Genomic DNA, 22,024 nt, shown 5'->3' on the forward strand with positions numbered 1-22,024 from the left:
TTTTGTTTCCGTCGCCCTTGCTCTTTGCTTAGGAAGTTTTAGAGCTGCGTTGTCAGTTGTTCGACAATCACTCAATGGGTATGGTATATAGAGCGAAGCCAAACAGTATGTACTTAGGTTAGGGAGACACCCCCCCAGATGGTGTGGGATAATATGCATCCGCCGCAGGCCATAGGCCATCCTGGCTTAGGTGGAACGAGTCGTGCTAAGATAGCGTCGCCTTGAAGAATTGGTCTGTCGCTGCCGTCGTCGCAAGCCCGACAGCGAGCATATAGTGTTGGCTATTTGCAATAGAGTGCGATGCTTGTACATGCCCAACTTCCGACAGTGTGTACAGTTTACAGCCGTATCTCAGCCGCCATATTGTCGTATTCTTCTTTCCCTCTCGTGTGAGCTTCAGGGAATGTGTCTTGCGATTCCTGTATTTGTTCGAGCGACAACGACACCGGCCCACCTCGTGAAGAACCTCGGGGGTGGGAGATGTTGGGTGGAAAGTCAGGAGTAGATGTCTTTAGCCGGAGCAATAGAAGGAAGAGGTACCATGGTATCAAGTACCCGTGTAGAAAGCCAATGTGGCAGATTGGCGGCGACCTTCTTAGGCACACGGATCAAAGCCATAGTCTGCCACGAGAACCCGAAGTGGCACGAACTCGGTTCGCAGAGCCATCGAGGCAAACTGCGACTGGCACCGATACGAGCTGAATCGGTATTCCAGCTGTCCAAGCAACCCGCCATTATTGGCTTGAATAGTCCCGTGGTCGATGACCTCGTCGATCTGGTACACGAACTTGATCGCGAAGTACTCGTCGAGAAACTCGCGGCGCACGAACTCCTGCGCCCCCACAATCATGAGCACGCGGCTCGCGTGCGCGTTGTGGATTTCCGCTCTTTTGTTCCGGTTCCACGAGGCCCGGGGGGTGAGACCCCCAACTTGGAACTGCCTGCTAATGCAAAGGCGCAGGAAGTGTTCTGCTTCCGACCGCAGGAAGAAGCAGATGGAGGCAGCAGCAAATCTCCGGCCCACGCCACTATTGTCTGCTCGTGGTGGGTTAATGCACAGGGCCTGGACTCTACCGACACCCCGGATGTTTTGAAGGATGTCGTGTGGAGTTGTTGTCGGAGGGAGATGTGTTAACCAGATGTTAGTGTTTTTGTTGTCTGGAATCTGGTCGCTCCTTTTTCCCTGGGTGGGGTTATGGCCCTTGTACCCGGCGCCTTGCTGTAGAGATAGCTGCGCAATGTTGGGCATTCCTTGCTCAATTACCTCTTCGACGAGCTGGCCCGAGGGCGTAAAAAAGGTGTTGGAAGACATCTGTACACGCAAAACATTAGATTAACGGTCATCGGTGGCAATTGAATACTTGCGAAATGTACTTACCTCGAGACACAAGACGTTGAAGATCGTCGGGTCGATGTAGAAATTTCCTTTTTGAAAGGCTATCTTGGTGTTAGTCCATCATCAAGCAGGTGCTGGCTGCTTATTGCTTTCGCTACCTTGTAACTTACTTTGTGTTTTCAAATGAGGTCGAAAACTCCTTCAGTGAGTCCGATTCTCGTCTATTCTTTTCGCTTGCTTTCAATGGACGAGAAGTAGGAGTAGACGTGTTCTCGGTCTCCGGAGCACTGCGATAGAGAAGGTCTTCAGAGAACCCAGACTCCCTATGGAGTGTACCAGAGCAAGTGAATACCGTGTAGGTATCAGGGAATTGAGGAATGTAGAGATAGATGATAAGTAGAGTTATTTATAATATCTCAAGGAAAGAGTGATGAAAATGCACTTGAGAAATGATTGAGTATGAAGTGAGATGTGAGTGGATTGTGAATGTGACGTTGGATGGAGGAGAAGATGGTTCAAGCGAAGTGATTGATGACGGAGGAGGAAATTTATAAATTATTTATGCGAGTCGTTTGAGAATAAATATAAATAAGTGGGAGAATGGTAATGGAAAACAGTGCGGTTCGCGTTATTGATATGTGCCTAAGGGTGACAGGCCGCTGCGGCAGTGAAGTGTACGGTATCAATAATTGAGCCCTTACGCGAAGGACAAGAAATACCTTCAAATTTGCTCGCCTTTGTACCGATGTACTCTGGTACGTAGCTTGAGGGCTATACATATGGCCTACTAGGTAATACTTCACCAAATGATACCTATTAGCCTCATGGCAAGTGAATGTTGTGGACTACTATTGATGCCTTAGGGGCGAAAGACAGTCTGCGCATGTTGTTCCTTACGTACCTCAGGTATTCATATACAATATACTGCCGCACACAGGACACTATGTCTTCATCTAGATATCATATAGACGTACCGCACTGGGTTGCTATTTTTATGCTCGCACCTAAAAATATGAAATTTAGTCTTATTTATCGATCTTGATGGAGATTTTGGAAGTGTTTTTGATAAACCAAGGTAAGCAGATTGTCTAATTGCAAGTAACTGCAGCGCATTCTGCTGTTCACTTTCAAGATGGATGTAACAGTTTTTAAGGGCATGATTAGACGCCTTATAAGAAGTGATAAAAACGTCATAGTAGTAGCGCTACTGATGCGTATATAATGACATTATCATCAACTTCGTGTGGCCCTCTCCCCTTCTATACATATGTGGCAAACTACGTAGGAAATACTAGATGATATTCAAGTAGAACTCCTGGCAGGATGAAGGAGCTAACCAAGTATGTGCCTAGGTACGGAGGGAATGATAAAGCATCTTCAACTTGGACTCATGTATGACCAGCATAGACAAATCCTTTCGGTTTAACGGTTGAAGAGATGCTTGCTGCTGTGGGTTACTGTTCTATGGGTGAACAAACAAAAAGCAATAGAGGCTATCAACAATTAATCGTAATGAAGATAAATAAAGAAAACTTAGAATCTCAGTGACAACTTGCCCAAATCATTAAAAAGTGCCTAAATCCTACTCATAACAAAGGAAAATTTTCAGCTACGTGCAGTTCAAGGTATAACCTTAGAGACTTCAAAGGACTAATATCCTAAGATTAGTATGGCTCAAATCACACACAGATAACATTACGTGCGTTGATGGTACGCAATGTCCAACCACTATAGGTTACTAGATAACCTTCTGCGCACAAAATACTCAGATTTAAAGCTGGGAAAAGATACTATGATTGTATCAGAGTAGAAAGAGAAAATTTCCAAGCAAATAACGAATTCAGTTAAAAGGATGAGAATGCGAACATAAGAAGTGACATGGCTTTAGTCTGATAAATAAAAGCTTTCTACGAAACAGTGTTATTGCTTGGTGATCATCAAGTCGGCTTTGTGCTAGCAGGACGCCCTAAAACTTCATAGTTCCTCTCAGCTGTAGGATATGTCTATATACCTTATACCTACACTAAGGAGTATTGACATTTTGATTCCATGTGAAGAGCGCCGGGGGTCCATGTGGCCACCCCTTGGCAGGACTTTTCAACACATCGATCACCTACTGGAATTTTCTGCTAAGCGCTGATATATCGATTTTAACCTCTTTTTGCATTATTTAGCAACGTTTTGCAACGGCTTGGCTGGCGTGTCCCTGTAAGCTAAAGAGGTAATTCAAATCAATAAACTGAATTGCTCCTATGATTTTAACACAATGCCTCAGGAAGCCGATACCAGGGGCAACATAAACGTTATACGTTCATTGCTTGAGATTCGCCGCATATCAACGCTTCGGCTTAGAAGACCAGTGCCACTCAGACGTGCCATGCGAGCTGGCAACCAGGTAGGAGTGGTGATGTCAGTAGAGAACGGCGCAAATAGATTCTTGGAAGGGACTATTAAGGCCATGGTCGGCGGAAGCCTTGCCAGACTTACCAGGGAGGGCCACTGAATACCGGCAGTCAAGAGTTGACTCCGGCGCCTGGGATTCCCAAGGTTCTCAAAAGACACGGAGCTTTCACCTGTGCATAACTTAATTATTTCCATCAACAGCGGTTTGAAAGCGCACAATTATAGCTACCAAGGTATGAACATGGAAATGAGCCTATCCTCCTTAAGACTTTGGGAATCACTCTTTAGCATCCATCTGCCTAGGTAGGTACCCGTGGACTTATCTAACAATATCTGTGTACTTAAAAACAAAACCCTTTATTTAAACAGTACGGTTGTTAGAAACAGTACCTATATCTCCACCGCACATATATTAGTACGTACGCAATGACTTAGCGTCTCTATATTGCGCTGCCACAATATTACCGAAAACCTCGTTCAAGTGCTCACACTAATCTGCTCGACATTACACTTTTAATTACTATTAAGACTAAGTTCTCTGAATTATCACAATGCCGGGCCTACTTGACTTGCCGGATGAGTTGCTGATTCACATTGGGAGATCCTTCGATTCGTATGGTACGTCATTGGGGGTATCAAACCTCCTGAGGTTTGCTAGAGTTAATCGCCGCCTTCGCAATGTCGGCAATGAGGTGCTTTACAGGGACTACGCGACTTCCATGTGGGCCATTGCTATGGCAGCCACTAATAATAACATCGCCACATTAGAGCTAGCCAACGCCTTCGGCTTGGACCTTCATTACGATAGCGAAAGTCCACTTCGAATAGCTTGTCACCATGGAAGTGCCGATGCCGTGCAATGGCTCCTTGACCACGGCGCGGATGTAAACCCGCGAGTAATTGAATATGAACCTCTCGGCATTGTTGTTGCTCCAGCCTGGGCTTCGCCCCTGAAAGCTGCAATGAACTCAAAAAATGAAGACCTCGCCATCATGCTTCTCAGTCGTGGCGCGACCCCCTTTTTCTCTCAGTATGATGATATAAGACCGTACGAATCCGAGGTGCCGTTGGTGACAGCACTGCAGCAAGGGTTATTGAATAGGCAGCATCGAGTGGTAGAGTTTATATTAACTAGGAACCTAGTTAGTGTCAACATGTGGACCTCCTCAGGACATAATACAGCAGACCTTGCGATGTCAGTCCAAGATCCTAACGATACCAGGATGCTCCAACTATTAATCCAGCATGGAGTCGATATCAACCGCGCTGACGTCTATGGGGAGACGCTATTGACATGTGCATTGAGGGGACGCTATTACGACCATGCAATGCTTTTGCTTGATCATGGTGCAGATGCCGTACCGGCCGAATCTGTAAGGGACATATGTCACCCAATCCATGCTTGGGCATGGTCTGCTCAGGTAGAGATACACCCGCATTATTTCTCCCTTCTCCACAGGCTCCTGGAAGGTGGTGCGGACATCGAAGAAACTTACCCAAACGGTGGTACACCCCTCTTGGAAGCCTGCCGGGTCGGGATGCCATATACTGTATCTTATCTAATAGGTTTGGGTGCTTCCATCAACGCACGTGATGCTCACGGTCGCAATGTGATGAGCTATCTCACAAATTATACCATAAGAATAGAGGAAATAACGCATCAGAAGATTGTGATCCTCGTTCGTGGTGGTTTTCGGGTCGATACCAAAATAGCCCAAAATGAAACACTGCTGTTGTGGGCAGCTCACTATGGCCCGGTAAGTAGGATGAATAAACCTAATGATAGAAATAGGCTACTTTTGGATATCTTGAATGAGCTTACGCCGGCAAACATAACAGAAGGATATCTCAATGAGGCTTTGGGTAAGTTGTTGTACGAGATGGTGTGGAGGGACACCGGCTTAGCCTTCTTAAATGAGTGCAAGATGCTCATCGAGCGCGGTGCGCGTCTGATAGATTTCGACGTGGCACGAGCGGTGGCCCAACACATTTTCTCGCCGGAAGGCTGGTACCTCGACGATCAACTGCGTCAGGAAGTCCTGGGAATATATCTCACTATGGGCATACCTATACACATACTGGCGGAGGTGTTGAAATATCCCATGATGGCGAAGGACAGGGACTGCATCAACATGATCCTCGCGCGTGGAGTGCTCATCCATACACTACAATATAGGGATGAGTGGGTTGCGTTGGCCAGTGATATGGGAGACGAAGATCTGGTCCGCCAGATCACAGACGCGCACCTTACCATTACCCAGGGGTTTGTAAAGCAGTGATAGCTTATGATGTTCATGGAATGGTAGATCAGATGTATGGGTTTTATTCTATCATCAGTTCCTATCATCAATTTGTAAGAGTAAAATAGAGTAAGAATCATTTCAATTTTAATAAAACTGTTTCATCGAGTTCAATGTTTCTCATAATACTTTTGTAGTTGTCGTTGTAGTTGAATAAAGGGGTAAAATTAGTAAGCAATTCCTTTTTCTTTGGTGAGGCTGTGAAGTGTGGCTGGTTATTTATTTACAAGTCAAGCCGTACGAAGGTAACTAGTTAATTGACGTAACCACCTCCCCTGTATGTTCATGTAACGCCGAATGTCGCATAACTACGCAGTACCTAGGTTAGTAGTATGTACCGGAAGCAATACAGTCAATTGTACAGAATACAAATACAACATTGAATAGTCCAGATAGCAACAACTTATCAAACAACAATCTTGAATACCTTCAGTCAACAAATCCTCATAGAGGGAAAGGGTAAAATTACTCAATTCATCTCTCTTTTCTCTTTGACATTATTATACCGTGCAATTGATTGGACTAGCTATATTTAAATCGCCTTCGAATGGCTTCTGTCTCCATATAAGGAGACACGCGCGACAATGGGTATCTAGACCATTACAACGAGAAAACAAAAGCCGAGGAGTGCATGCATAGCTAACTCAATTGCAGCGTCCCCGAGGGAATCGTACGACTCTCTTTCTTCCGTCTCTACCACTAGCCTAGTATTCGACCGCCTCGACGAACGGGAGAAACTCAATGACCGATTTCACGACTTGGACGATGAAGACCCTCTCCACCATGGCGACGACGACGAACGCGGTGCTTTTCTAGGTTCAGCCATGGGTAGAAAGGTCGTTGGGGTGGATAAGTCATTGAAACGGGTCGTTTTTCTCCTCTCAGGTCTTTTTGTTGCCGCTTGGGTCATCGGCCTATTTACTTTCCTATCGACGAAATCATACCAACATTCCTCCCACAAGGAACACGATCCAACTGCCACAGCAGATCGCGGATCCGGCAAGAAGGTTACTCTAAACCAGGTGATGCAAGGGTTCTGGCATCCCCGAAGTCACGAAATAAGCTGGATTGAAGGTGCTAATGGAGAAGATGGATTACTTCTAGAAAGAGGTGCGGCTGGGAAGGACTACCTGATTGTTGAAGATGTTCGGAGTAGAGATGCTGAACATGCCGCTGCTGGTGGGAAGGTCACATCTGCGCAAACCCTCATCAAGAATGCATGGGTTAAAGCTGGCAACCGTCAGTTGAAGCCAGAGAAAGCTTGGCCTAGCCCCGATCTGAAGAAAGTTCTCCTCGTTACCGAAATCAAGCAAGTCTGGAGACACTCCTTCACGGGAGTCTACTGGATATTTGACGTCGACACCCAAACCGCCGAGCCCCTAGACCCTCATGACTCCTCGCTCCGTGTGCAGCTTGCTCAGTGGAGTCCCCAGAGCGATGCCGTCGTCTACACTAGTGCTAATAACCTGTATGTACGACGACTTGAAGCTAAGAGTGTTGTACAAGTGACGAAAGATGGTGGCCCCGAGTACTTCTACGGTATCCCGGATTGGGTGTACGAGGAAGAAGTTTTTGGTGACAATAGCGCGACGTGGTGCTCCGAAAATGGGGAGTTCGTGGCTTTCTTAAGGACGAACGAGACTCTAGTGCCCGAATACCCAATTCAGTTCTTCATTGAAAGGCCAAGCGGTGAACAGCCTCCCACTGGACAGGACACTTATCCTGAAGTTCAGCAACTCAAATATCCCAAGGCTGGTTCGCCTAATCCATTCGTAGATCTTCTGTTCTACGATATGGCTCGGGGTGACTACTTCTCTGTTGAGATTGATGGAGGGTTCGCACCTGAAGACCTTCTAATAACGGATATTACGTGGGCTGGTAACAAGGTTCTTGTCAAAGAGACGAATCGCGTTAGCGACATCATGCGTGTTATTCTCATTGACGTCACTGCCCGGACGGGCAAGACAGTTAGAACGGTCGATGTGGGCGAGATTGATGGTGGCTGGTTTGAAATATCTCACGATACCACCTATATCCCAGCCGATCCTGCCAATGGTAGACAAGAAGATGGCTATATTGATACCATCATTTACGACGATAGAGATCATATGGCGTACTTCAGTCCTCTAGATACTGACCAGCCTATTATGCTGACTTCGGGAGACTGGGAGGTTGTTGCGGCTCCCTCGGCGGTAGACCTGAAAGATAATCGCGCCTATTTTGTTGCTACGAAGGAAGGCTCGACACAGCGACACGTCTATAGCGTCAAGTTCGATGGGACGGACCTCATACCTTTAACAGACACTCAAAAAGAGGGGTACTATGACGTGTCTTTTTCTAGTAAAGCTGGATTTGCTCTCATCACGTACAAGGGGCCCGGTGTGCCTACGCAAAAGGTTATTAGCACGCCGAGTAACCCAATAACATATGATCACGTTATCGAGGAGAACACAGATCTTGTAGAAAAGGCCAAGAAGCATGAGCTTCCTCTTTTAGAATACGGCACCATCAACGTGGATGGCGTCGACCTCAACTACCTTGAACGTCGTCCGGTACACTTTGATCCGAAGAAACGGTATCCCGTGCTCTTCCAGCAGTATTCGGGCCCAGGCTCGCAATCAGTGGATAAGCGCTTCAGTGTTGATTTCCAGTCATATATCGCCTCTACCTTGGGGTATATCGTTGTCACTGTCGACGGGCGTGGGACTGGATTCATTGGACGTAAGGCTCGTGTGATTGTGCGTAAGAATCTCGGTGTAACAGAAGCACATGATCAGATCGCGGCGGCCAAGATATGGGCCGCAAAGCCATACACTGATGAGTCGCGCATTGCTATTTGGGGATGGTCGTATGGAGGGTTCCAAACACTCAAGACTTTAGAGCAGGACGCGGGTGCTACGTTCCGATACGGTATGGCGGTGGCTCCCGTGACGGACTGGAGATTTTACGATAGCATTTACACGGAGCGGTACATGCTCACGCCGCAGAAAAATAGCGATGGATACGCGACCTCTTCGGTCAACAACGTTACGGCGCTGGGACAAAACGTGCGATTCTTGGTCATGCATGGTGTTGCTGACGATAATGTTCACATGCAGAATACGCTGTCGCTGTTGGATAAGCTGGATCTAGCTGGCGTGGAGAACTATGATCTACACATGTTCCCCGACAGCAACCATGGAATCTACTTCCATAATGCGAATCGTATTGTTTACGATAGTAAGTCTCCTTATCCCGTTCCCCTCCCTCCTCAGTTTCTCAGGACGGCCATTTCTCTCGATGATATAGACTTGCTAACACATGATGGTAGAACTGAATAATTGGCTTGTCAACGCTTTCAACGGCGAGTGGAAGAAAGTGACGGGCGCGAAGCCCACGCCGAGTAAGGCAAAGAGAGATATCGAGATGGTGAGAAAGTCGGGAGTGGCGGCCAGTGGTGGGCAGAGGCTTCCGTTGTCGAAGTTGTCGGGTTTGAGTTTGTGATAGGAGCATAGCGTCGCGGTGTTTTGTGATATTTTTCTTACATATATGTACGTAGGATTTTAATGAGATTGCTCGAATCTTGGTACTTAACTATAACGGTCTCAACAGCTCGTTCTAGTGGATACCTATGTAGTATTGGCATGATGCTACCTACGCTATGTCTCTGCTTATTGCCTATTTGGTCGGTGTCAAGTAGGTGTTCTGGCAGGGCACCACGTGACTTGGATCTGATTGGTCTTCGTAGATCGATCTGTGTTACATGACGATCGATTGATCACCAGGGCTAATTCCTATTTCGGTAGTCTAAGTAGTTCAGCTGGGCAGATACCAGATCAGATCTTATCGTAGTAGCGCATAAGGCTTCTATTGGATCGCCGAGCCCAAACCCTTACATAATACCTTAAGACGACAAATACGACGACGAATGAGGTGGTGGCATTGTAGAAACGCGATTGTCTGTCTCCGCTTCGAATCGGCGGACATGGGCGGCTTCGCGCATTCTTTCCTTTCTATTCCAATGCAAGAACTGCCTTGAAATGAGCTATTAAGTTTTTCATATGTGTAGCTTCTGAATTGAGCAATAGTTGTGTCGTAGTCTTATTCGGATAACCTCTAAGGGAAGCTCTACTGTCTGAATAGGGGTTGCGAAGCAAGCGGCGTCCAAAGGGGCATTTCAACATGAACCTTAATGTTGAAAAGGAAAAAAAGGGACATACACCTTAGACAAAGTAAATATTTGTGTGAGGCCGATCGAAACTTATAGCCCGAACTACTACAGGTCGTAGTTGTGTTTATTGGGAGGTACCTACTGTGAAAATAGCAGTCACCATGGTCTGGTCTTGCTTTCAAACATTACTAGGTAACATTAAAATCATAAATGAAAGAACTTCCTTCCTACCATCACACCAGCATCATTACTTCCGCAACTACAACGTCCTCGTCCTTTTTTTATTTTTTTTATTTTTTTATTTATAAAAATGTTCCCCCACCAACAAAGAACACCATTAAACAGCAACACCAACACCAACACAACAATACCAATACTAACAGGGATACGAGGTACCTACTAACCTACTTATATACATAGTAGTGCTTGATGCCTTGGCCTGCCTACCTACAGAAATATCCAGATATTTCCAGATCAATAGGGCATCAACATCATCATTTCCTCAACCTGCCATATTATCCACCCAGGAATAGGAAAACTATTCGCTACCATGGATCGATTGCCAGAAGAGGTCCTGCAGATTATATTCTCGACTTTCCTACCGGATGTCGATGTTTGCTTAATCCGACATGGACCATGGTATATAGACGGGCATCTCTCCTTGTCGGCCCTTTCCCGTTGCTCAAGAAAATTCTGTAGCATCGCCCGGCCACTCTTATATCATACGATTTATGCGTTTTATAACACTACGCGTTGGCTACTTATTCGGACTTTGATCGAAAACCCAGCCCTCGGTCAACATACCCGTACCATAGTTATATCCCATGAGCCTGAAATGATGCTTAGGCCCCATGCCAAAATTCATCCGGATATGTTGCGTCATGCGGTAATGAAAGCACAAGGGCGACCTGGATACCCGTCCCGCTTGATGTCGAAATTCCTTTGTTGTATTGAAAAAGGAACGGTTGATTCAGCTGAGAGCACATTCCCTCTCGCGTTCCTACCAAACCTCGATCAAATGTTTCTCTATTTGCCGGGAGACTATTTTAATGCGATAAATATTTTCAGCATCATCACCAGGGAAATCGCATCCAGTCGGGACGAAGCTCGCTCCTCTGAGGGAATACCGCCGGCTCAACTTATATCTGCTAGCCACTTCTCTAAACTCCGAAAGATACGAGTGGGATGCACAATGGTGGGACTGTTGGCTAAATACAATGAGTTCACCGCGCAGCTTGTTAAACTGCCTAATCTGAGGTCTTTCGCCAGTTATCAGAACACCTGGAGCGAAGAAGCGCTGAGAAGAGCTCCTGGAACCATTGGTATTCACAACTTGATTCTTGGTAACCCAAGGATGACTGGAGAGGACTTACTATATCTTCTCTCTAAGTGCCCCAATCTTCGTGGTCTCAAAATAACATTCGGCTATTGTGAGCGGTATATAGACCGACCATATCTACCAGCAATAGGGGATATGTTGAGAAACGGTCCCTTTAATCTCGAAACCTTGATTCTAGAAACCTCTAAGATGAGTGCGGGCCGAGAAATTGATACCAAACATATACTCGGCTCTCTACGCCCACTCCAGAAGCTTACGAAACTGCACCTCCCGCTAGATATTCTTGCCGGTTTGAGGGCGTGTGCCTATGATGACAGCGTAGAAGGAGAGCACCAAAGGTACTCTCTCAATATTGATCAACAGCTTCCGCATTCGTTAGAAATAGTTGACTTTGAGGTTTTCTCATTGGGCCATAACAGAACGAACGTATACATACACAATCAGGTCATGAATCTGATTTCTAACGAATACCGAATCAATCTTAGAGCGGTGCAAGTTGGAAATGAGATAAACACCGTGTCCGTGGAATACATAAGGAACGTGGGGCGTCCAGGTTGGTCGGTCATTTGTCGCAATACCAGCAGCGAGTTCAATCTTGAAAACTTGCTGGACAATTGGCCCATAATATCTCAAGGACTGGTGGATATCAGTTACACGGCCCCCGACCTGGACATCCCGCGCTCGCACGTCGGATGGCTAGTGGATATTAGACATGATTGCTAAGTAGGTAGATTTGGCTTAGAATTGGCTCAAAGGGTCATGGGATGGATTGTAGGGTTAGTTCATTAGCCCTTAACCTTTTATTTTGGGACTCATTGTAGTTTAGTGAATTAAAGATCATGTCCATATGAGCATTTCAATCCTCTTTCCTACTGCAATGACCTCTTTTCAAGTGATAATAGTGTTATAGCAACCTCTGCGACCCAAACCCCCGGAGCTACGGAAGCTTTCGGAGTATTTGTGGGGCCGATATGGGCCGAAATACAAAGTCGATGGGAAGTAAGTCCGGGTAGAACAACAATAGAAGAAGATGTAGCCCAGCACTTAGGTGCCTAGTTATCGAGTTGCGGTCACTCACTCTTTCATTCAGTTCCACGTGGAGAGTTACCACCACATTGGCTACGCTATGAGAGTGCACGTATTTCCAACCTAAGGGTTGGCATCTCGATAGGGACTGGAGTTAGTAGTGATTACTGTACACATCCCATACGAGACTCGAGAAAGTTAGATTCACTCATGTATATATGCTAATAAACGTCACAGTGAATAGCTGTGACTCATGTCATACGCATTGTGCAGTGTCGATGCAGACTGGGTAGGTACTCTTTTGTAAAGAAAATGCTATCAGTCTCACAGTCTCGTGAATTTGTCATTTATTCTTCAGTCACTACCTAACCAATCTGACATCCCATACTGATTTTATGTGAATAAGGACATAACACAGACAATCCATTCTTACCTCATCATGCGATACTTGATACGAAATGCAACACTCGACGTCCAAACGGACATCATCACTTGAGTGTTTGAGGAGACTACTTATAAAGAAATACATCAGCATTCATCACAATAGCGTCTCTATCTTTGATCATCGCCTTTGAAGACCCCCCGGTGAAGTTTGCTTCAAGGGACCAACCTTCAGGCCCTACATTAAGAAGAAAATGCCTAGCTCTAGGTCATCTCGCTCATCCAGCTCCAGCTCCCCCAGCTTATCTAGCTCGGAGCAAAACCACACGCTTCAGACATCCAGCAAAACGACACAAAAGAGCAAGCACAAACAGCCAGTTTCTAAAATCCCGGAGCACCTTCCATCACTATGGCGATACGAGCAGCTCGACCAGCTATATGACGCCGACGCCGACGAGGCGAGCAGCACTGCTTCCAGCGCGTATGACCCGCTCCCATGGAAGGCACTCGTCAATAATGAAGGGATGGCCTCCTCATTACGACGCTCGAGCGTGGAGCCACTGCTGAGTAGTCGCGTGAGCCTTTCGGAAACTTATTACGGTTCTCTAGACGAAGCGGTACAGCCATCATCACTTGGGCGACAAAAGACATCCAGGAGCCAGGCACGTGATTGCTGGGCTGGTTTGCTGGCATGCTTAGGGTGGAAAGAGGCAGAGGACTCGAACTAAACGACTGGGAGGACTGCAGCTTCTGTACACTTAGGAGGTTTCAGGGGAGGTATGTAGGGTTCAAGGCAATATCTGCTACGCTTTTAGTACAAACGAATCAATATTTATCGTCAAACATATTTCTTAAGTCAAATTAGGCCCTAAAATTTCAATCGTAATAGTCAGGCTTTCCCCCGAAACGCTTGGCAGCGCTACCTATACGCGGAACATGTGGCAGAATGCCGCTTCGCGTATATGAGTAGGTACCTATGAAGAGCGACATGCGCACGCGATTTATTTCGCTCAGGACATCAAAGCTGGCGTGATTAGCACAGTCAATACTCCGTACCAATAGCATGCCGCCGTTTTTATCCAGGAACGTGTTCAATGTTGAAGATATTGAGGGCGGTTATTATTTCCCTTCGGTACGATCCACAAGTAGTTCCGAATGGCGTCAAAATGGAGCCCCCACAATTTCCCCTGAAAGTTCCCCGGCTGTTTAAACATACATTGCTCGGAACGTGGATCTCCATTCTGGGGTAGATTTTCCCACAACCCACCGCGGTTTGTTTTCCGCGCTTGCGTACTATGTACTAGTCCTTACAATTTCCCGGAAAGCCGGGTCGTTCGTTTCTTTATATTAACAGGGATAACTAATGCTGGATGACTACCTAATATACCTAATACGAGATCATGTATATTATAATATTACTATGTAGCTATTTACATAGTACAATCTACCTACCTACCTAGCAAGTAGATACTAGATAGGTGGGTAGCAGCTTGGACGTACATAAAGCCCATCTGCCCACCTGCTCAACACGCAATTAGAAAAATGGGCAGATTCAATTGTACGTAAACAAATCTCGTGTAGGTACCGGTAGTCGAAAATTCAAGAAAGATGGTCTCCTCAGCGCTCTTGACGAGCCTCCTCATCGCCTCGACGGCGTCCGCTCGCCCCACGAAGCGGGGAACAGGAGAAGTAAAATGCCCCGTAGTTCTGAGCGGGTTCGTGCCGGTCGACAAGACGCCGACGGATTTCGACTCGTACGCCACGAGCCCCTTTAACCCTGACTACATCCGCGGCGACGAAAAATTCTCGACGATTCTGCATTTCCCCGAGGTCGAGGCTTCGCGTTTTGATAACGCGAGCACCAAGGCCGTGGAGGTCACCATCAACGACAAGTCCATCTTCCAGACGCAGAATGGGTTCCGCCGCGCGGGCCTGCAGATCCAGGGCGACGAGAACGAGGGAGGCCCCGGTAGTACGGGCGTCAGGACCATCCACTTCAGTGTGAAGCAGGACGCTGAGCGGACTCTAAACCTCACACATGAATATCTGGTATGGAAGCCGCTAAAGACACATGCCTAAACATGAAGCAACTGTGTAAGGAATGGGCTGACCAGGAAACAGAACGTCTGGCACGAGGCAGCCGACTACAGCTCCAACCAGTTCAACTTCCAGAGCGGCACCATCATCGGCAAGTCTGGCGCCGACAAGAGCTCGTTCAAGGTCCTGGACCGCCAGAACAACCAAATCTGGTCGACGCCTATCGATGCCACTGCCTGGCAGAACTTTGCCATCACGCTAGACTTTGTAAAGAAGTGAGTTTACCCTTCGCCTGTATCATAGCAATGAGGTCTCAGGTGAAAAGAAGAGCACATCAGACTAAACACTAACACCTGTGCAGCACCCTCCAAGTATACTACTCCAAGGACGACGAACCGCTGAAGGCTGTCACCGAGGCGGTGAGCAATGACAACAGCGGTGGCGGCCAGTATCAGATTGGCATCCTCAAGAAGCCCACTGGCACTTCGGATGTCGTGAACTCGGGCTTCCAGGAAACGGGCATCGACGAGGGGCAAATCTACGGAGGCATCTTTATCGAGGATGGTGCTGGCGGGTGCATATCGCTATGAGCTGGGCTCGGCGCGATGCGAAGTTGATCCTAGGAATTTATCCCATTTTAAGCGACTTGCAAAGCTGCCAAGCTATCAATCAACTCCTGAGTTTATGAGTGCGGCGCTAGTTACATGATATCTGCCTAGGTGTAAATCATATCACCAGTTTAGATACAATGCATGAGAATGAAATGAGAGCAAGAAGCATGATAACTAGCCTGAAATATATACCATTATTTACTACCAATTTCTAAGATGATGATACATAACTATACCTACACGCCCATAACGCTCTATCCACTGCTGATCCTAATGTACTATACCCATTTCCCTGGCAATATACCACTCCCTCCCTCCCTCTCTCTAATCATACACACAGCTATTATGCTTACAACCAAAGAAATTCGTTACAAACTCATTATCATCACCCACGCCCACCGTTTTTAAAAAACATGACTCAAAAACTTCCTCTTCCGCTCAAACGCCAGCTGCGCCTCCAGCAGATCCGGCGACGCCGCCATGATATCCGCAAACGTCGCCATCGACGGCGTGTCCGGGCGACTACCACTCGCCCTAACCGCCCCCGTTCCCGCGCCACCCGTACTGACAACACTACCACCATCAGCATCACTGCCCCGACTCGCCACGCTCCCCCCATCCCCGCCCTGACTCGGCAGCTCCGCGCGATCATCGCCCGCCTCCCACGAGCTGCGGCGCGAGGAGTAGGAGGAGTAGGAGGCGGCGGAGGCGGCAATGCTGCGCAGCGACTGCGGCGGGGGTGGAAATAGACCCGAAGCAGAGGGAACGTCGACCTCCCGCGAGAGTCGCGCGACCTCGCCCCGCGACCACCGCGACGCGAAGAACGTTTCCGACGCGCGGCCGCCGACGTCCCTGCGGTCGTCGTCCCAGAGGAACAGCTCGTCGCGCCCTCTGCCCGGCACTCGCTGGCGTCGGGTCGCGGCTGCCGTGGTGACATCATCCGAGCGCGCGCGTTGCCGGTCCGCCGTCATCGGGGGCTTGGCTACCGGAAACGGGCGTTGCGGTTGTGGTTGTGGTCGTGGCTGTGGCTGGTTCGCCGCGGGGAGCAGCGATTGGGTCCTGAGCTGCTGCTCCTGCTGCATCCGCTGCCGCTGGTGGTACCGCTGCATGCGCTCCTCGAGCGTCCTGCTACTGCTGCTGCTGCTGCTGCCTGGCCGCCCACTACCACTACCACTACCCGTCCTCTCCAGAAACTGCGCAGCCGCATCCCGTTCCGTAACCCCATTCCTCCTCCTCCTCGCGCGCCCCCTCCCCCCCCTGCTCGCGCCCGCGGACTGGCCCTGCCCGTCCGCCGCGACGTTGACCGTGTGGATCTTGCGCACGGCGTGCACCGCGAACGTCGAGGGCGCGCGCACGCCGACCATCCTCAAGCTGCTCTGCAGGTGCTCCCTCGCGCGGTCCGTGAACGAGCGCGAGGCCCGTCGGGCGCGCGGCCGCTCCTCTAGGATGAGGCTTCCGCGCCCCGGGCTCGAGCTGCGGCTGCGGATGCTGACGCTGCTGGCGGTGGAGGCGGCGGAGGATGCGGTGGATGTGCGTGTGGGGATGGAGATGTGCAGGGGCGGGGGGATGGAGGTCGTGGAGTAGGTGGGGGATGCAGGGGCTGAGAGGGGCGGGGTTAGCATGCGGCGGCCGCTCTTGTGGGAGGAGAAGGAGGGGGACCTGGAAGGAGAGGGAAAATAAGAAGTGTTCGAGGTATGGCGGTTGTTGTGGTTGTGGTTGTGGGCCGGCCGCGGCAGCTCGCTCATTCGAGAGGCGGGGACACCGCTCTGTGACGGAACGGGGGTTTTCCCCTCGAATGAGTAAGTTGCGCGTTTGTGTTCGTTGCGTGGCGTTGCCAGGAGGTCTAGCGGTGGGGGTCTGGGCTTTTCTTGATGATCGCCGTTTCCAGACCTCTGTTGCTGCTGCTGCCGTGGTTGTGACTGTGGTTGTGGTTGCTGACGAATATCGTTACTCGAACGGGGCCTTACCGATGATTTACCACCATCACTCCCTATCTCTGAAATCCGCAGATAAGCAGGCTTCTGGGGTCTCCATTCACCACTCGATGTGAAGCGTGCCCCCAAAGCCTCGGAACTACGTTGCTCCCTTACCCCTATCACCGTGGCTCTCGCGACTTGCGCGGAGCCGGGACGGAGAATGCTCGGGTGTCGACTTACTTGTCCAGCAGCATTTTCTTCGCTTTCTCCAGCTGTCTCCTCTTTCGAAGTTCCCGCACCAGTCAGGGCTTCGTACGCGAGAGATCGGTAGAAGTCGCGTCTCGGACGCTTCCCGTCCGCAGTCGGCTGTTCGCTCCCAGAGCTTCCAGCAGTGTCCGAGCTGCTGCTCTCGTCAAAGAAGGACTCGATGATGTTCGCAACGTCGCCGTAGTGATGCCGGGGACTCGCCGAAGGCTTCACTTCGCTGCGGTAACTCTCATCGCTGTTCATATTGAAGGATATGTAAGGTTAGGTGACTTACCTTGTTACAAATGAGTGGGCAACAAGGAAGTTGTGAACGTCTCTCTCGAGTCGACACAGGGTTAGCAGTGCAGTGATGGCGTATATATGGGATATGGGCCAAATGCTGGGTCCCTGTTATAGTCTTGGGAAAGGGAGTTGTTCGCTAACCGTAATGAGTGTGAGAGATGCTGTTCTGTATCGTTACAGGCATGTTGGCGAGACGCGATAATAAACAAACATTGTGACAATGATCATTGTTGTCGGGGCCTTTGTAGAGAGCTTCTTTGTTGTTCTTGGTCCATTATTTATCGACAAGGGTTCTTGTTATATCTGCCCAAGTCGAGACAAGGGGATGCAGATTTTCATGAGACAAAGGTAGGCATTATCAGATCCCACTAACCTAGAGTTTTCTTAACTTCTTATGTCATGGCACCTGTGAGAATACTAATTACTTCTCTACCTACGTAGGTAGTTAAAAGCTAAGTGCTACAGAGGTTAATTTAATGACGACACACTGGCCGATACCAGTGATCAATTATCTTTATTCGCTTTTTTGCTATCTCTATGCAATCAAGATACATACCTAGGTAGATATGCGTCTCTCAGACTGCTACATGTAGCCCCTGTGGGGAAGAGGGGGAGGCTCCCGCATTGGTTTGATTATAATCTCATGCGATCAATCGCATCAGACTCATGGTGTCAAGTTCTTAGGCCTTCGATATCTGCCAGGTAAAAACTGTGGCCAGTCCCGATTAGGAATGATAGGAGGCTCCAAATGAAGACCGTTTATCGGATTTCTGGGAAGGCTTGTTATGACTAGTAGCCATTCGTGCCCTCCACGTGGTGAGAGCATTTGACCCATGTATACCTAGTAGGTAGGCATGCGATTCCACCTATGCAAACGGCAGCCCAGATGGTAGATTTAGGCCACGTATTTGTATCCTGCTGAGCCATCTGCCAGTTCTGCTCGTTCCATATAATCGGTGGTTATCAAAACTTCTATTTGGCGTTTGATAAGCGGTATTGACGGCTTGAACCGTGCTGATAGTTGCTGTATGACTTCCGTGAAGAGTTGAGAGTGGCTAAGTTCCATGCGTTGCCTGCCATACTATGTTAGCTGCATTCCCTATATCACTTCTTGCGTTTGGCACTTACTTCATGATACGGACCATGGTCGCAGAAACCACTTGTGACCTAGCCATATCATTTTTATCATCCGATTCTTTGCGCTCTTCGTCATTCTCAACTTTGTTAATGGCATTGATTGCCCGAACCCTGATCTTGATGGTCTTGCTGACAAATTCGCGATTGAAGGCAAATCGGTCACCAGGAGACACGCGCTTGGCAGCTGAATGTTCTGCAGATTCTCTAAGAAGCATGCGGAAGGGCTTTATGATAGAGAGGGATGTTAACACATTAATCAAGTCTACTTCCGGAATTTTCGTCCTTTCCTGGATATCCTTAAAAGACAGCCACTCGTTTTCGGCAGTGTCATTGAATAGCAAGAGGACAATCATGCCATAAGTCGACACATTGACCTCGTAGCGACGTTCCTTGCTGAGTGGCCCTGAAGTCTTGCCGGGAATCTTCGGAAACGTGCATTTGATATCAGCAGTTCCCGTGCTACCAATCCAACTAAGTACGCGACCATTACGGTTGATTGTGTAGAACTTGAAAAAGCTGTCTTGCAGTGCATTGATTTCACGTGGATATATGACGCTGGGCGCAGTGATGACGCCCTTAACGCCATCTTGGCTCACTGCTTCTCTGCCCATTATTGCGCTAGGCCAATTGTTGCCAGCAAGAATGTTGATGGTGAGATCGATCCGCTTCTCATCCATCTCACCCAGACCACGGATGTGATCGCGGTACTGGTCGGTAGTCTCCTTAGAGGTACTTATGTCTCTAAACATTCCTTCAAACTTTTGTGTGAAGGTGTTTCCTAGCTCCCGTTTCATACGTGAGATCATTTCCTGCTCGGCCTCTTGGCTTTCAGATTTACCCAATAGTAAACGACGGCCGAGATGCTTTTGATAGTATGACTCGAACTTGTCTTTGTCGCCCAGGTACCGGAGGAGAGTTATCGCTTTATCAAGCACCATGTCCACTTCGGCCTCCGTTTTGCCCTTGATACCACGTTTGAGATTGTCGTCAATGAAGAGTGACAGATACTCAGAGCTTCGGTCGAATGAATTAATGAACTCGGAAAAACTCTTTGCGAGTGTTGTCTGAAGCAAAAGATCCTCTCCGAAACATGTCGTCCAAAGCCTGTCAAACTTATCCTTGAGTGCCAGCACGTCGTCAACCCATTTAATTGCAGCTGCTGTCTGTTGCGCTGCGGCACTCAACGACTTTGCCTTCGACTTATCTGCCCCATCACCAGCCTCGTCCGCATCAGCTTGCTGCGCAATGCTGAAATCAGTATTTTTTAGTGCCTGCTCTATTTCCTCTCCGAGTTTAATGACACGAGTGGCTAGGGCATTGCGGAGGGGGGTCTTCTTGGGATTAACGAGGGAAACGAGTTGATAGAGGATGCTGAGATCTTCAATTCTATCGTTATCAATCATGGCATGAATACCACTGCCTTCGAGATTGAAGAAGTCTTCCAGGTGATTACTGATCAATTCTTGTTGCAGCACTTCCGTGATTCTTTGTAGGGACATCGGAGAGACAGTGGTTTGACACCGTCCGGCTTCTTCAGCAAGTCGTCTTTGCGTGTACCGAAGCCACGCGCTCGCGTCGGCTTCGCGAAGTAGCTTTTCACACTCGGCCTTATAGAATACGCGACTGGTATGGAGATAAGCAGGCTCAAATGTGGTCAGATAGAGCTGCTCTTGGTCATTTTCTTCGTCTGTCTCGAATAAATCTTCCAACATAGAGACGCAACTTCGTAGCAACGCCTTATCGATGACATCCCCTTCCCGCTCCATATTAATTTGATCGATTATAGTCGCATTGATAATGTCGAACACGAGGCAATCGGATCCATTCCCTTTGAGAGTCGATCTCAGGATATGATCGCGGAACAGGCCAATAGTAGCGGCGTATATTGACGGCCGAGTTGGGTCTTGGGTGCTGCCCCGCTCAAGATACATGAGAATGTCGGCAATCATGTTCATAGACATATTGTGACTCTCCCACGAACTGCGAACTCCCCTCAGAAACTTCTCGCCCATGGAACGCCGCTCTGCTACGCTGGTGCCAGGAACTTCCTCCAAGGTGACGCTGACAAGGTTGGTAGTGATGAGTGCCCATATTGGGGGAATCACCTGGTCGGCAAACCATTTCTCCTCAAACTCCTTGACTCGATCGTAAAGCTTCTGACCGGCCTTCTTAAGGACGATTTTATACGAGTATCGGTAAAGCTGTTCGAACGAGAGGTTTCCGGCATTTCGGGTATGAATATCGCGAAGGGCTTCACGAAGCTTGTCCCAGCACTGTTCAAACTCGTCAACGGGACCTGCTTGAACCGTGGGCTATCGCATAAGTGTCAGCGAGCGGTGATTAAAAATGCATGAAAATCAAAGACAAAGTTAAAGACGAGCGGATACAACGCGTGCCGTGTGAGAGACATGATCTGGGGAAACTCGAGCGATGGCACCGCACAGGCTGGTGGAAACATGTAGGTTCTAGGCTGCGCAAGGGCACTCGTTCTCATCCCAACGATCAAGGACTCGGGTATCGATCTTGTAGCTGCATCGGGTTGAAAAGGTGGGCTGGGCCACAAATGGGGTTGGAATGTAAATGCGACTTACCCTTCGTGGAGGCCGAATGCGGTTACCTCTCATGGAGCCTCCGCGACCACTAATCATGATTCATAATCCTGAAGCGGCCGAGCAAGTTGTTGAGATTGGTAAAGGTTGAGTGTAGGGTTGGGTTGGGAGGAACGGTGCCAATAGTTAGATGCAGTTGTGAATAGAAAAACGGTCCACCTAGGTACCTAGGTTGTTATATTTGGGGGAATGTGAATTCTATAGAGTGGTGGGGTTACATGTAATAACGA

The 22,024-nt window shown here is 48.5% G+C and overlaps 5 protein-coding genes across 5 annotated transcripts; 3 read left to right on the top strand and 2 right to left on the bottom strand.

Annotated features, from left to right (window-relative positions):
* Nucleotides 1-6,313: 6,313 nt before the first annotated feature.
* On the top strand, nt 6,314-9,612 carry GGS25DRAFT_470007 (dipeptidyl peptidase IV N-terminal region-domain-containing protein). Its single transcript, XM_049259198.1, has 3 exons — nt 6,314-6,627; nt 6,694-9,258; nt 9,350-9,612. The coding sequence occupies exons 1-3, from the start codon at nt 6,624-6,626 to the stop codon at nt 9,520-9,522; spliced, it is 2,742 nt and encodes a 913-aa protein (XP_049121358.1). The 5' UTR covers nt 6,314-6,623; the 3' UTR covers nt 9,523-9,612.
* A 1,127-nt stretch (nt 9,613-10,739) lies between these two features.
* Nucleotides 10,740-12,251, top strand: GGS25DRAFT_516877 (uncharacterized protein; the record flags this gene model as incomplete). Its single annotated transcript, XM_049263288.1, has 2 exons — nt 10,740-10,828; nt 10,889-12,251. 2 exons carry the CDS (start codon nt 10,740-10,742, stop codon nt 12,249-12,251), a joined length of 1,452 nt encoding a protein of 483 aa, XP_049121359.1.
* A 2,292-nt stretch (nt 12,252-14,543) lies between these two features.
* Nucleotides 14,544-15,562, top strand: GGS25DRAFT_516879 (uncharacterized protein; the record flags this gene model as incomplete). The annotated part of the gene is made up of 3 exons (XM_049263289.1): nt 14,544-14,984; nt 15,057-15,247; nt 15,334-15,562. 3 exons carry the CDS (start codon nt 14,544-14,546, stop codon nt 15,560-15,562), a joined length of 861 nt encoding a protein of 286 aa, XP_049121360.1.
* Nucleotides 15,563-16,484: 922 nt separating this feature from the next.
* GGS25DRAFT_470012 (uncharacterized protein) lies at nt 16,485-16,901 on the bottom strand. Its single transcript, XM_049259199.1, has one exon. The coding sequence runs from the start codon at nt 16,806-16,808 to the stop codon at nt 16,566-16,568; it is 243 nt and encodes an 80-aa protein (XP_049121361.1). The 5' UTR covers nt 16,809-16,901; the 3' UTR covers nt 16,485-16,565.
* Nucleotides 16,902-18,505: 1,604 nt separating this feature from the next.
* On the bottom strand, nt 18,506-21,995 carry GGS25DRAFT_30387 (putative cullulin 3). The gene is made up of 3 exons (XM_049257669.1): nt 21,777-21,995; nt 19,177-21,497; nt 18,506-19,121 (listed from the first exon to the last, which is right to left on the bottom strand). The coding sequence occupies exons 1-3, from the start codon at nt 21,831-21,833 to the stop codon at nt 18,944-18,946; spliced, it is 2,556 nt and encodes an 851-aa protein (XP_049121362.1). The 5' UTR covers nt 21,834-21,995; the 3' UTR covers nt 18,506-18,943.
* Between the last annotated feature and the right edge of the window lie 29 nt (nt 21,996-22,024).

The sequence above is a fragment of the Hypoxylon fragiforme genome, assembly GCF_022984875.1.
Source record: "Hypoxylon fragiforme strain CBS 206.31 chromosome Unknown GGS25scaffold_1, whole genome shotgun sequence".
Classification (NCBI taxonomy): Eukaryota; Fungi; Ascomycota; class Sordariomycetes; order Xylariales; family Hypoxylaceae; genus Hypoxylon; species Hypoxylon fragiforme.